The sequence below is a fragment of the Amblyomma americanum genome, chromosome 4, assembly GCF_052857255.1.
Source record: "Amblyomma americanum isolate KBUSLIRL-KWMA chromosome 4, ASM5285725v1, whole genome shotgun sequence".
NCBI lineage: Eukaryota > Metazoa > Arthropoda > Arachnida > Ixodida > Ixodidae > Amblyomma > Amblyomma americanum.
In genome coordinates this window covers 182,823,923-182,839,447 of record NC_135500.1, presented here as the reverse complement: position 1 = coordinate 182,839,447, position 15,525 = coordinate 182,823,923, and the positions used below count along the sequence as shown (strand labels likewise).

Genomic DNA, 15,525 nt, shown 5'->3' with positions numbered 1-15,525 from the left:
TATTACCGTCCATTCGGCGGTGGACGCGAGGCGCGCTCTCTGCCCGGACTGTCCGCGAGGGCGGCTGAAATGAATGTAGATCGTTGCGGCCTCCCGAAGCGTGCGCTCGCTCGGCCCCGTGGCGGACGCGTGCGCGCAGTCTGTGCTCTCCGAGGCACATCATTTGTCGTCGTCCAAATACCGGCCGGACGAGCGCCTTCGCCGGCGAGGTGAAACCGGCTTGGCCGAAAGCGCGTTGGGTCGAGGGGAAGCGCGGCGGACTGTGGGCTCCAGTCGACGCCGCGTGTTTTTGAGGAAACAATGTCTGGCTCATGGCTCGCGTGCTGAGAGCGAACGGACAGAGGCGGTCGCACTGAAATAGTCGTGTCGCATTGAATGAAAATAGTTACAAGGGACAAAGATGTAACGGAATCCGCTTGCCTTGGTGGGAAATGAAATGGAAGCTGGCCTCCGAGCAAGCCCCGCCAGCGGACCGGACGACGCTAATGTTCCGGCACGTATCTGACATGGTGCGATGCGGTGACATGTAAACATGCGCGTGCATTCGGAGCGTCTACGTCGCCTTGGCCTGCTCGATTCAAGCGTCTGAAATGCAATAGCAGGCGAAGCTCGTGTGCGGCTTAGCAACACAGAGCGATGAGTACTGCGTGCATGTTTTGTGTTATACTTGAAAAAGACACATACAGTCCCAAATAAACCACTTCACATGTTCGACGGAGGGCTTCACTCATAACTTGAGGGCCCGTCTTCAAGCACTTATTTATTTATTTGTTTATTTATTTACACATACTGCAGTCATACAGACCAAGCAGGGGGCAACATTCAAAAAGCGAAATACAACCAAACACTACGCAACCCCAGCATTCCGAGACCACAAACAATGGAAGGAAACAGGGCGTGTTCATAACACAACTTGACACACAGGGTAAAACACTCTTTTCAAAAGCAGCGGCATCACGAGCCGAAAAAGTTAAACGGAGCATACCAGCGATGGGAAAAATGCATCGCGCACATTCCATTTTGTCTATCTAGTGCTATATTTTTTTTTATATTCGCATTAATGGAGGCTATGCACGTACGCGAGGCATCAGTCAGAAGGTTACCGCATTTTCTTGCCGAAGCAAATATCCCGGGCAGCAGCACACGCCACGGGCTGTCAGGCCAATTTTTATTGCGAGATGAATGCCAACGACAAACCCGTTCATGGAGCTTCAAAAGCGTCACTGATGGTCACTGCTGGAAGCAGGGCTGCTTCGCCCGGTAGGCGATACGGCGAAGGTAGCTCCAGCACACTGATGCACTTTGGTCACCACCCACGTGGTCTGGTGGGCTTTTTCGGCGCCTGTGTGACTGCGTCACTGAGAACCCTGCAGCCATCCTTCGGTAGCTGTATCTTCCCAGTGCTTAGTGCGCTCTACTTAAATGGGGACGCCTTCGACGGGTCTTTTCTATTGCACCACTGCTGGTAACGGCTACTATGTGTTGTGTTATTACTGCCGTCGCAGCTATAGGCTCGGCTGGAGTCCCCGAAAGAAAAAAAAAGGAAAATTCACAGGCAATCAATGCGATTGATGCGGCGGGGAATGTGTTAGCAGACGGTCCGATTTCGAGGTCGCGTTGACTTGTGGAGCCCTCTTTGTGCAGTCACGCAAACTAGCCCGTGTGCCAGGAATTAATAATAATTGGTTTTTTGGGGCGGAAAGGAAATGGCGCAATATCTGTCTCATATATCTTTGGGCCCCGCCGTGGTGGCTCAGTGGTTAGGGCGCTCGACTACTGATCCGGAGTTCCCGGGTTCGAACCCGACCGCGGCGGCTGCGTTTTTATGGAGGAAAAACGCTTCCGGAAAAACGCTAAGGCGCCCGTGTGCTGTGCGATGTCAGTGCACGTTAAAGATCCCCAGGTGGTCGAAATTATTCCGGAGCCCTCCACTACGGACCTATTTGTTCCTCTCTTCTTTCACTCCCTCCTTTATCCCTTTCCTTACGGCGCGGTTCAGGTGTCCAACGATATATGAGACAGATACTGCGCCATTTCCTTTCCACCAAAAACCAATTATTATTATATATCTTTGGACACCTGAACCGCGCCGTAAGGGAAGGGATAAAGGAGGGAGTGAAAGAAGAATGAGTTGCCGTAGTGCAGGGCTCCGGAATAATTTCGACCACCTGGGGATCTTTAACGTGCACTGACATCGCACACCACACGGGCGCCTCAGCGTTTTGCCTCCATAAAAACGCAGCCGCCGCGGTCGGGTTCGAACCCGGGAGCTCCGGATCAGTAGTCGAGCGCCCTAACCACTGAGCCACCGCGGCGGGGCAAAGCCAGGAATTTGTGGCGCCATCTGTGCGCAGCTGCGCGTGCTGGTGTCACAGCGAAAGAGGCCGACAGTTTTAACACGCGAGGAGAGAAGGCTGCTTGGTATGTTTTCCAGTTTTAACGCGATAGCGATAAGTAGCTCGTGTCGCAGAATTTCCGGCGTCGTTGACCGTGAGCGAACAATTCACAAAAGATCCCCAGAAAAGCAACCTAGGAAGTGGATGGGCCATCTAAGACACGTGACCTTGTCGCGTCATCGCAACCTGCCCACCGGACTGTGAGCAAGTGGCGCACCATGGCAGGTGGCAACTAAATTAATGACTGGTCGCGAGAGGTTGCTGCGATGAGCAACCTGGATCGCACAAGCCCCACCGATGGCACCACCTGCCATCGCAGGGCAGTGGTGCATCGTTTAATCGCTGCACCAGTGCGCCAGAAGCGGTATGGGGACTCCCAGAGATCAATGAATGTTAACTGGAGACTGACCAATTCTCCATGTATGGGCATTGCCCTTAAGGCGGAGCTTAAGTGTCCCCTCCAGTTTTTCAAAATCTTTAGGGATACTGTCGACTTGTTGAAATGAGATGTCAAGTTTGATCAAGAGTTTGCTCAAGTGCTGTCAAGCATAGGCTTCAAACCGGACACGCGTTAAAACTTGGCCTGGAAGCGACAGGTGGTCGCATGCTGTTGCGTTTGCACACACGGATGAGAAATTGATGAAGACATTACCAAAGCACAACGCGAGAGGTTGGCAGTTCAGCACGCCGATCCCCCAGTGTGGGTACGGGCCATATTTTGTAAGGCCGACAACAACGCGACGGCCCAGTGGTCTAAAGCAGCGGAGAGCGAAGCTGATCTGCTTGCACCGCCACGGGTTGGAATCCCACTCAAGGACTTAGGTATGATACGTTTTTCTCTGTGTTGGACATACACCGGACGTCGAGTTTTCGTTCACATAGCCGTTCTAACGCTGACCCATCGAATAAACCTGGTCTGGTGCTACGTTACCGACAAAGCGGTGCGCCACGCGGCCGAGAGGCGACTGTGTCTAACCCCATGAGCGGCTGGTGGCCCGAAGAGCGCACGAACTTTAGCGAGACACAGAATCCCTGCTCTGCATATCGCAGCAGCAATCTGCTTTATCTTTCTTTTTCTATGGCCGCCTTCTTCTTCTTCTTCACCCCAGGTATATGGCACATACCCACGCGGGGGGATTGGCCAAGGTGTAGTTGAATAAACAAAGAAGTTTCCATGGAAGATGATGACAAAACTGTAGCACCAATCGTGAATTTTGAAAAATCAATGAATAAAAACAAGAGAACATTATAGACAGTTAAATAACAGACAGCATTTTGGTGAAAAAGAAGAGCTCGTAGACCTTTAAAAAAATTAGCACATCAACCTACCAGTTGCAATTATGTAATCGTGGAGAAACCCACATATATGGCCGCCGTCTCATGGTCTTATTTTCCTTTTCTTTGCTTGCCAAGAATCGCGCACGCTGAATTCTGTTGCCCCGCCGTGGTGGCTCAGTGGTTAGGGCGCTCGACTACTGATCCGGAGTTCCCAGGTTCGAACCCGACCGCGGCGGCTGCGTTTTTATGGAGGAAGAACGCTAAAGCGCCCGTGTGCTGTGCGATGTCAGTGCACATTAAAGATCCCCAGGTGGTCGAAATTTTTCCGGAGCCCTCCACTACGGCACCTCTTCCTTCCTTTCTGCTTTCACTCCTTCTTTTATTCCTTCCCTTACGGCGCGGTTCAGGTGTCCAACGATATATGAGACAGATACTGCGCCATTTCCTTTCCCCCAATACCAATTATTATTATTATTGAATTCTGTTGATGCTCGTGAAAGCTGGCTATGATGAACGCGGGAAGCGAGCTCTTTGTAAACAGTGCGCCGTTGAGAACCGAGGTGTTGGTACCGACGATAGATACCCGTGCACATCGCCACCGCCACGTTTCTCGCTTCATGGTGGTGCGAGTTCGCCCAATAGACAGCTTCCTTCCGAAGACTCTCTGCTTTCTTAATTGCCAGCTTGTCCTCTCTGGCGGCTGACAAAACCCACCATGCAATCACATCACTTCTAAGTCGCAAACTACGCACAACTTCATTTCGAGCCGCGCAGTCTCCTCAGGAAAAAAATATGCTCCTAAATGCAATCTTCGCAATTCGCGACGAGTTTTTCCAGTGTATTTCTATTGTTCGTCCATCTCTGGATCGCGTTTGAATTGTGCATTCCGGTGTCATTTCAATATTTTTTCCTTTTTTTTTTAACAGGCTCCGTGTAATTCAAGGAGCAATACGCCAGGCCTTTTTCACCTCTCGTATTAATAAACTTTTGCTGAACGAGATGAGGCTTTAGCACGTTTTTCGTTAAGCGATCACTTCTTCCTATTGTTTATATAGCTCAGTAGTATTCCGCACTCTATGCTGGGCAACAATGGTTTCACGCGCTAGCGGCCTCCTGAGACCAATTTTGTTTTTAAGTCGCTGCAAGAACTAACACTCAGCGAATACGCATACCTCACCATAGCACATGGCGCACATGGATTATGACCAGCAGCGCTCAGTAGAAGTATCAAGTATTTGTTTTAGCCGGGCTCCATTCACACATCCTTCGACGCAAGTTGCTTCAAGTTTCTCTACCGAAGCCTTACTAGAAGAGCCCATGGATTTATTCGTTTTACCCAACCGTATTTTTTAAAATATTTTGTTAAATAACGTTCTGACGAAAACAGTATTTCTGTTCTTGTTGGCTTACTTCACGTTTTTTTTTTTTCGGCCAGCTCTAAAACGGCTTCATTTTGCTCGAAGCCCTCGGCGCGTCATTATTTCATTGCGAGTCGTGCAAAGGGCGAACGTTGAGAGCAGGACACAAAGAGAGTTTGAGGAGGAAGCGAAAACGAATATATACCCGATAGGAAAAGCGGCGGGTGCCGCAGTCTGCGGCCTTTGTTCGGCGGATTTAGCGAAAGGCCATTTGGATAACGAAGGACCGGCGGAGGAGGGTGAGGGCGGCAGCAGCGGGCGCTCGACACAAAGGCTCGCCGGCCCAACGGAATTTGGAACAAAGAAATCAACTTTCCAATTGCGAGATGAATAAACCCCCGCGCGTGTAATTTGATTGAACCCTCGGAACGCTGTGGCCGAGCTTTTTTTGTTGTTTTTAGGCTTTTCGTTTTCGCCATTGTTTCCGTGTTCGCTCGCGAGAAGAAAAAGTTCGATTGTGAACGCTTGGCGACCGCTGGCGCCTCTCTTCGCGAGGGCAAAAGTTTAAATTGAAAGAGCGAGGCGCACTCGCGAAAGGTGGTGCGCGCGACAGAAGCGACGCCAAACGTTGCGTAAAGTGTGATTGTTTCTCGGCGGCCGGATTTATTTGAAAGCGCATTTGTCATACGCTTCCTCAGCGACGAAGGGGAGGATTACGGCGACAGCCCGAAGAGCGCGCGCCCTCGAGCGGCGGGAAAGGCGAGCCATTTTTCGCCTCTCTAATGAGACCCTGGGAGAGTGCCCTAATTGTCACTCGGCGGCCGATGCGCAATTTGCGCTCGGTGTTAAGTAGCGCGGCTTCAATCGGAACACGATGCTTTGGTGGAGGACATCCCGAATGTGTCTCTTCTTCTGGATGCTCGTCAGCTTCTTCCATTTTGGTTATTCGTTCATTTCTCTGCGGAAAGCGGTTTCATACATCCCGAGGTTCTTACTCGTCAGAATAGGAGAGAAAAAGCGCGTCACATTTCGCAATGCATGCCTCGTATCCTCATTCCTCGCTGTGGTGGTAAGACGCGCTTTTATGTGTTTAATCCGTGGTCGTTTTTGCTGACCAAGCTTTCGTTATGACGCGACCCGCAAATTTGACCTGGCCGCACCGTAGTGCTAATCTTATTTCGGCGCGCACTTACGCTCAGTTCTTAGTCTTGAGCACAGAAGTTTCCAAAGAAAGGCGGTGCTAAGAAGTCAATTTAACCAGGGGTTTCGTTGTCGACGAGCAGGTACGAAGTCACTCTTCTTGCCCCCATTGATCATACGCTGTTCTCTAATGCTTTTGAAGGGCTGCGTAAATGAGAGAATAGACAAAGGTACAGAAGCCTGTACCGCTGTCCTCTTGTCCGCTGTTAACATTGCCGACTTCCATTATCAGTAAGAAGGAGATCATTTATAACATTAATTTCACCACCATGCAGTATAATTGCAGGGTGTCCGCAGTCAAAGCAGTCTTTTCACTGCTTGATAACGCCACGGACACCCGGCTTAACGTTTGGTGGAACGTGGTGCCGCATAATGCAGAGTTGCAGAAGGAAGATACAACAAACGCTGCAGTTATACACTTATACGTCACAACAGTCATACGGCGGCAAAAGAAAAATGTCAATACACACACAACACGATAAACAGCAAATTTTGAATCAAGGGAAAGGAAATACTCCTTTATTCTGTGATCGAGATCTCATGGATTTAAAAGTAATGTTATGCGCATACAGATCGTTGAACAATCGCGATATTTTGTTCTCTAGTGACTCATAAGCATAATTATTTTTGTTTTAATGTCCATTGGCCATTATATTTTGTGTAGTACACTTGCTGGTGTTTTTTTATACTAAAGTGCTCTATTAAAGTTTATGTCAAAGAGTAGAAAAAACAGAAATTCACGTTTAATAGCGCGACTTGAGTGAAAGTCATGTATTTTGGTTGGCGGGAGAGGTCTGTACTTAAGAAAGAGTACCTCGAATTCGAAGGCGTGGCCTAACGCGATGCGCTCTTTCCGCAGCAGCGGCTCCCCCGGACGCCCGGGCCCCAGCCGCGGGGCCGTGCGGCGCCACCATCGACTCCCCGCCGGACCCGCCGCGGGGCTTCCGGCCCTGGATCTTGGCGCCTCCGGCTCTGCGCCAGTACTCGTCGCTGCCGCCGCCCTCTGCCGGCGCGCACCAGGCCAGGCAGCAGCGCCCCCACGCAGCGCGCAAGGTAACAGCCGCTCGTCCTCTCGGGTCACCTTCCTCGCACTGCCCCTCGTTGATTGCATGCCGAATGTTCCCTCCTTCATCGCTCCGAACGCTGCAGTTCCGGAGAGAAAGCTGACGCAGAAATGCAGCGGTTTTCAAAGCGAAAGCTTTACTGGCCGCAAACTAGCGATTTCGCCGTGGCGGTATTCCGAGAAGGCACATGACGTCACAACGCGCGCCTCGCCGCCGATATTTCTCTCTCTCTCTCGCTCCCTAGTCACTAACATAATAGCACCGAGCCATAGTTGTTCCGCCACTGCGCAGCGCCGCGCCTTTCCTCAAAATGCAACTTTCAATTCTCAGTTTTAAAGCGAAAGCTTTACTGGCTGCGAACTTGCGATGTGGCGGTGCTCCGAGGAGGCACATGACGTCACAACGCGCGCCTCGCCGCGGATATTTCTCTCTCTCGCTCTCTAGTCACTACTGCGCATGCGCCACTAGTAGCACCGAGCCACTGGTGTTCCGCCGCTGCGCAGCGCCGCGCCTTTCCTCAAAATCTAACTTTAATAATAATAATAATAATAATTGGTTTTTGGGAAAGGAAATGGCGCAGTATGTCTCATATATCGTTAAATAATTGGTTTTTGGGGAAAGGAAATGGCGCAGTATCTGTCTCATATATCTTTGGACACCTGAACCGCTCCGTAAGGGAAGGGATATAGGAGGGAGTGAAAGAAGAAAGAAAGAGAGAGGTGCCGTAGTGGAGGGCTCCGGAATAATTTCGACCACCTGGGGATCTTTAACGTGCACTGACATCGCACAGCACACGGGCGCCTTAGCGTTTTTCCTCCATAAAAACGCAGCCGCCGCGGCCGGGTTCGAACCCGGGAACTCCGGATCAGTAGTCGAGCGCCCTAACCACTGAGCCACCGCGGCGGGGCACATATATCGTTGGACTTTCAATTTTCAGTTTTCTCTTCTTTCCCTCGCTCCTTTATCCCTTCCTTTACGGCGCAGTTCGGGTGTCCACCTAGATATGTGAGACGGTTACTATTCCATTTCCTTTCCTCAAAAACCAAACAAAACAAGTGAGCCGACGGCGTTCATAGAGTTCACTGGAGTTGACAACTTTGCAAAGGAGGCTCATTTTTACGGAACAAAAGGCGCAAACCGGCTCCGTGGGTGAGTGGAGACCTCAATCTCGCTTTCATGTACGTGGTGTTGTTGTTCAACTGCAAAAGCCTGCTTTGATTGCGTTCCGCACACCGCATAGGCAGCGCGCCTTCCCTGCCACCCTGGGAGCTGGCATGCAGCTCATGGTTGATCGCGAGAGATTGATCACCAAATGAACGCTGCGGCATATATCTATTGCCGCAGTGCCGCATGTTAGCCACAACGCTGTCAGCGCTAATGCATTCAGGTCACATATCTCTCTCTCAACACCGCCACATGTATCAAAGCAAGAATGAGGCGTCCGCATATCCAGGGAGCCAGTTAGGCGCCCTTCCTTTCCTCAAAGCCATCGCCGTCTAGAACATTGTCAACACCAACGCCAATGAACACAGTGAACGCCGACCTCTTTTGCTTTGTATATCCTGGATTAGCTGAGCTAATCTACATTAATTTTTTTGTAAACAACAATGTCACGTTCGACGTGATATCACTGGTGTTTTCGTGCGTCGCCACTTTGGAGTCTGGCAGCGCCGGTTTCTCCGTTATAGTAGGAGGCGCGGCGGACCGAATTAAAACAATGCAGTCAAGTGGCAACCGTTCCCCGACCCAGGCGTAGCTCGTTAACATGACACTAAGGACTCCTGTCTTATAACGCGGCATTGCTCCGTCCACATAAAGTGCTATTCACGTGTTCATCTCGACTACTGTTCCGGAGTACCCGGGTTCGAACCCGACCGCGGCAGCTGCGTTCCGATGGAGGAAAAACGCTAAGGCGCCCGTGTGCTGTGTGATGTCAGTGCACGTTAAAGATCTCCAGGTGGTCGAAATTATTCCGGAGCCCTCCACTATGTCACCTCTTTCTTCTTTCACTCCCTCCTTTATCCATTCCCTTATAGCGCGGTTCAGGTGTCCGCCGATATATGAGACAGATACTGCGCCATTTCCTTTCCCCCAAAACCAATTATTATTATTATTATTATTATTATTATTATTATTATTATTATTATTATTATTATTATTATTATTATTATTATTATTATTATTATTATTATTATTATTATTCATCTCGCCAGGGAGGAGCCTGTACCCAGCTGTAGTACATGGCCTCTTCTCTAGTGGATTCATTTCGCCTGCTCGCTGAAGAACTGGCCCCGTTAATTCTATGCTGCCTTTGTCCAGACATGGCGAAAGAGAGAGACAGAGAGTAAACTTTATTTCAGCTCAGCACTAGTCGTCGAGAATAGGTATCGGAGTCAGCAAAGCCAGCTGTTTAGACGTGAGCCAAGCTTGTCACGTTGGGAAAGAAGGGTGGGACGACACGTGGAGTTTAAGGGATGGGGAGGGGGCTGCCCCGTTGCCGTTCAAAGGGCGACTGTCATTCCAGCATGTTCCTCCTCTTGCTGGCGCAGTGTACCACGGAGCGCAGGGCAGGGCGTCCGGTCGCGCCGCCGGCCGCGGGCCTCTCGTCGTCCGGCTCCGAGTCCCCCGACGAAGAGGTTGACGACGAAGAGGAGGACGAGGACGAGGAGAACCGCTCCGACGCCACCTTCACCGGATCCGAGCTAGCGCTCGCACGAGACACCACGCTGGTGCTCCAAAGCAGACGTGCGTATACACCATCAACCCCCGTTCCGACGGGGTATATATACTTTGCTGCGCAGCTCAGCGGGCTGCCTGCTTTCTCGCATCTTGCTTGTAACGCAAAGGATCGAGTACTCCTTCGGATAGGAGTTGCTAAATGGAACGCTTACCTTAGAATGAATCAGAACGTGAACGCCCTTTGGAATTCTCGTTTTCCTTTGTTATGGGGCGTCAATAGGGAGTGTAGTTTTGGAGCCGACATTTTTGTCTATGCAGTAGCCCCACACGTTGCGTAAAGTGTTCTGCAAGCGAAATAAGTGCGCCTGTCATGAGGAACATGACCCTTGGCAGCCTATGGACTCCCAGGCGTCTTTTACTAGTGTAAAGGACTTGCTGCCGTGTTTCATCTTCTAGTCCTGTGAGTTTCTCGGAGAGCCCGCGCTATTAGATGTTTTTAGCCTATCGGAGACGTATACCGGTTTACCGGACCCCTCTCGCGCATGCGCAGAAGCATTGTTGGGGTGAGGGGGAGCCACTGCGTGTGCGCAGCCGGCGTCCGGTAAACCGGTATACGTCTCCGGTAGTACGTCTGCGGTATGCTAAAAACGTCTATTGGCCGATGCCGTCAAAAGACCAAGAACATTTAGGGCTGTCGCCCGCTTTTTTTTTTTTTACTGACATCTACGCTGCGCGTATGCGCCGATATTGACAGTTGTAAATTAGCACTTACGCTTGCCGCTCTTGTTGGAGTCGTACACTACTAAACGCGTATATCGCGTACTCGTATTGTTGCCAAATTGTTCAGGCTGCCTTGTTTGGTTTGTTTCTTTCGCATGCCTACACTGCGTTTTCTCCAACACACGCGCACACTCGCACAGACCACATATTCTTCCCCAAAGGGGCGAACTTTTAGCTTCCATCTCGGACGAGGTTCGTGCTAAGGAGGCTGTGCAGCATTGATAGTGTAGGCAACGTCAGTGATAACAAGCCCCCGCCTCCGCCTGATATTTGCGATTAATGACGGCGCTCTCTTTTTTAACTTAATCCGTAGCCTAGTTTACCCGACATTTTTCGTTTTCATTTTCCTTCAGTGATACATAATGGTGCATATTGCGACAAACAGCGTCAGCTGTAAAGAAAGAAGAAATACACACTCCATAACAGAATGTTATCTTTTAATTCTAAACATTTACTTGACAACCCTGACATATGTTGTTGCTGTTGACCTGATGTTCGAGCGGCATCCTTGCCCTCTTATTTTCATCGCTACAGATATGATTGATGTGCATTCGCTTTTGCATGAACGCGCAGCATTTGCTTCTTTTCCTACCGCGACGCATTCAGCATGATCCAGTGTGTGTCGCTAACGGCGATGCGCGGAGTGGCGTTCATTTTTATCATTACACCTCCGCGTAATGCGCTTCCTCCCTCGCAATCTCGCGCACTCCGAGCCCTCTGTTTTCGGAGAAACTAGAGCTGCGCGGTTTCCGACGCCCGAGAAACTTTCCAGCTTGTCTTTGGCCGCTCTGCTTTCCCGTGCCGTTGGCCCCTCAGCGACGGGCGTTCATCTCCGTAATCAGAGTTTTCCACCGGAAACGACGCCGCCGTCCCCGAAGGAGGGGACGACTCCTGCAACTCGAGAAGTCCGTCACAGCCCTTTACGCTTTCGAGCGAACGGCGCGCCTCGAAGAAAAGCCGAGGAAAATACACGCCGGCAAGAGGAGGGATGGGGGCGAGTAATAGCGGCCGCCGGAGTGCGCACTTTCTTCCAGAGAGCTCGCGTCCAAGTTTTCTCCGTCGCCGAGTGTAGTGTTGCGGTTTGTAATGAGACCAGCTCGGCTTCTTACGGGCGACGGCGGGAGTCTCTTCATCGGGAGAGACCGTGGAGGGAAGTTCAGCGAACTGCATAAGGAGAACGGGGCGGCTGTAGCAGAGGGCCCTGCAACAGAATGGAGGGGGAGGGTATGGGGGTGGCAGGAGGCTGACAATTACGACGTCTTCGTATTATCGCATAACCTACGGTCCCGGAAGGCCACGCGCCACCCCTTGAGCCCGTAATCCACCTAATTGCGCACCGTGGCTCGGGAGAGAAGAGGGCACCCATGCCATCATTAGCCTCCGGCGTCGGGGGTGTAATTATACGAGCACACCAGCACGACGCTAAGCGCACGGGCGTGGTGTCAGGTTTCAGTCGCCCAGGTCAAACAGCAACACGCATAAACCCGCCCCGCCGTTCTCTGGGAGTATGGGCGGACCGCGGAGCTCTCTTGTACTTTTTGCGTTGTCTGAAGCTGCGGCATACGATTTCACTAGGCAGGTGGCTCAGTGTTTCTTTTTAGCGACGGGTCTAGTATCTTGATATCTGATCATGGTCCCTCGTTAAAGTATTACCGAGGTTGCGGTGGCTTATGTTTATTTTGAAATTCACCCTTATCTTAATTCAAGAACGTGTATACCTCTTTGCAAGTGCAGTTGAGTTTGAATGCTTTAATTGTCGTCATAACGAGCAGCTGTTGTAAAAAATGCAGACATCTTGTCGTCCCTCTCCCTCTCCGTAATCAGGGGAGGGTCTGTGTGGGCGGCTGATTAGGAGGGCCGTAGTCATCATGCTCCAAACATTATCAGTTCCCTTTGCCACACTATCAACGGACCGATGCACTCGTTTTAGCCTATTTTTTTGTTTTTTTCCCCTGGAAAATTTGTAGGACACTCAAGCTTCGTCTTTAAAAGCGAGACACGAGAGCGTGTTGCAGCGTTGCCAAGGAGTGCACGGAACGCCATCACCCGTTCGGCGCGACGCATGGCCCGTTGGACAATTTAAGGAAAGGACGCCTGTCTCACATATATCGGTGGACACCCGTTACGGGCCGTAAGGGAAGGAAAATGAAAATTGGTTTTAAGGAAAGGAAATGACGCCTGTCTCACAATTCTGGCTGGACAAGCGTGCCCCGCCGCGGTGGCTCAGTGGTTAGGGCGCTCGACTACTGATCCGGAGTTCCCGGGTTCGAACCCGACCGCGGCGGCAGCGTTTTTATAGAGGAAAAACGCTAAGGCGCCCGTGTGCTGTGCGATGTCAGTGCACGTTAAAGATCCCCAGGTGGTCGAAATTTTTCCGAAGCCCTCCACTACGGACCTATTTGTTCCTCTCTTCTTTCACTCCATCCTTTATCCCTTCCCTTACGGCACGGTTCAGGTTTCCAACGATATATGAGACAGATACTGCGCCATTTCCTTTCCACCAAAAACCAATTGTTATTATTACTGGACAAGCGTACCGCGCCGTAAGGGAAGGGAGAGGAGTAGGAGGAGTGCGAGGAGGACGATTTTTCGCTCATGGCCACCGCCGCCGACGCCGGCTTTTCTGCTACACGAGCTCCTTAACGCTGTCGCGTTAATATTGCATATTAATACTCGTTAGCCGTGTTTTGGGTGTGTGTTGTCTTTACTGTGCTCCAGTCCTTCGGCATCTAAGTGGGCGCTGCGTAGCTGTCGCGGATCCCAAGCCTGTTTTTGGTCGTTTACGAGCGACGCGTTCTTGCGGCTTGGTGGTGGTAGTGGTTTTATTAAAAATAATAGTAAAAAGGAAGGAAAAGATTTTTGCTAGCCCCGGCATCTGCCATCGATACTGAAGCACCTGAGCTGGGTCAGCGGAAATAAAGGACAGCAGGCAGAATGGAGAAATGAAATGAAAGAGGTGAGGGGACAGGAATAGAGGACAGGGGGAGAAGTAATATGTACAAACTTGCAGGCAATGAATTTTCAAAGTGTGTCAGATGTATAAATGCTCCTTGTGAAAACTCAATTCAGTCCTTCCTCTGGAACCCGCCTTGGCTGCCCAGTGGTTAGGGCGCTCGGCTACTGGTACCGAGTACCCGGGTTCGAACCCGACCGCGGCGCCCGCGTTTCTATGGAGGCGAAACGCTAAGGCGCCCGTGCGCTGTGCGATGTCAGTGCACGTTAAAGATCCCCAGGTGGTCGAAATTATTCCGGAGCCCTCCACTACGGCACCTCTTTCTTTCTTCTTTCACTCCCTCCTGTATGCCTTGCTTGTGGCGCGGTTCGGGTGTCCGCCGACATGTTAAGTCAGATAATGCTCCATTTCCTTTCCCCCAAAATGCAATTTTCATTTTCGTTTTTCTGGGCATTTGACGCCGCGAAAAGGTTTACTATCTTAAGACACGCGCCACTGTTCCAGCTACCCGAAGCTATTTTCGGTGCGGTTCGGCTGTGCGAGTTGTTGCTGCCGTAGTGCTCTCGTTCTGCGGCGTGTTCGCTGGAAATGCTTTCGTGAGTCGATGCCACACGCCAGCGAGCAGCCGTCCGCGATGCACGCCAGCTGCGACGGCCTACTTGGGTCTCGTCTCATGCCGCGCATCTGGACGTGACACATGGCGCGGGCACTTATCCCGGACCTCGAGCCGTCCGCTCCTCGCGTGCGCAGGAGCCGAGGAAAAGAGGCACTCGTGCTGCGGCGGTTCTCTTGCTTTCGCCTCCCGCCAGAGTGCGCCACGGAGGAGACCTCGCGCGCAGGACGCTGTTGCCGGGGGCTGACGTTTCCCCTGTTTTCGACGTCTTTTCTTAATTACGCTGTTAGGTAAATGCGTCGTGGAGATTACGGGCCTGTCCGGCTCAGCGGCGCGTCAGCACCAGCGCTTTACCTGGCGTCGCCTGCTTGAGGCCTCGCCGCGACGCCTGCGCTGCCGCCGACCCACTCTCGGGAGGCGGGCAGAGTGCCTCTGAGCCGATTACAGCGCGGCGGTTGTGCCGCAACATGTAGCCTGGGCTTAGTCCTCGAGCGCACGCTCCGGTGGTGCCGTCTGCTCAGACCATCTTTCTGTGCTGTGCACCATAGGGCACCTGGTTTGTTCTTCCATTCCTTTTTAGTTTGTCATGTCGGATGAAACGAAGGACCGCTCTCAGTTAAAGGACCTTCTCACAGTAGTGCATGCGTGTTCGTCTTTTTTCTTTAAATTGTGTTAATAACTACAAGTGACATCTCATCCGAGCTCAGCAACGCAGCTGTAGTGTAACTCTATAGACAAATCCCTCAGGTGGGTGTGCTATTCGTTCTTTGATCCTGTGACGAAAAAAAAAAACTGGAAGTGAAAACACTTTACTAGCAATTTGTTTAATAAAAGCATTGCATTCTTTCCCGACGTAGCCAACAAGAAAGCTGCCTTTAGCTTCAGCCGAGCGTTTTCTGTTCCTGACCGTTAAATCCCAGAGTCCAGAGGAGTTTCCTGGGCCGTCTTATATAGTTTGCGGATGGAATATATACATATGCACACTTAGGTCAGCGCAGACAAGACGGTAACGCCTACTGGGTGCTTTTGCCAACCACGCTGCTTTGAGCTTCGTAGACCGCTTGCTGGTCAAACCGAGCGCGCCCCAACCGGTGGTCTCGCAAGATGCGTGGACTTTATAAATTATTCCTTTCCACTATATACCTTCGCTCACGGAGTGCGTCTTTTCCCCAGTCAAGAAGAAGAGTAACGATCGAGCAAATCT

The 15,525-nt window shown here is 51.2% G+C and overlaps 1 protein-coding gene and 1 non-coding gene across 12 annotated transcripts in view; one reads left to right on the top strand and one right to left on the bottom strand.

The window, feature by feature from the left end:
• Positions 1 to 15,525, top strand: part of Ten-m (teneurin transmembrane protein Ten-m) — a 318,976-nt gene that overhangs the window by 263,077 nt on the left and 40,374 nt on the right. For all 11 annotated transcript variants that reach the window (XM_077662564.1, XM_077662565.1, XM_077662563.1 and 8 more), the window contains exons 2-3: positions 7,092 to 7,285; positions 9,846 to 10,041. In XM_077662564.1, the coding sequence (XP_077518690.1) occupies positions 7,092 to 7,285; positions 9,846 to 10,041 (390 nt within the window). The remainder of the gene's footprint in view (positions 1 to 7,091; positions 7,286 to 9,845; positions 10,042 to 15,525) is intronic.
• On the bottom strand, positions 8,128 to 8,199 carry TRNAS-ACU (transfer RNA serine (anticodon ACU)). Its single transcript has one exon. It is a non-coding gene; the product is annotated as a tRNA-Ser (tRNA).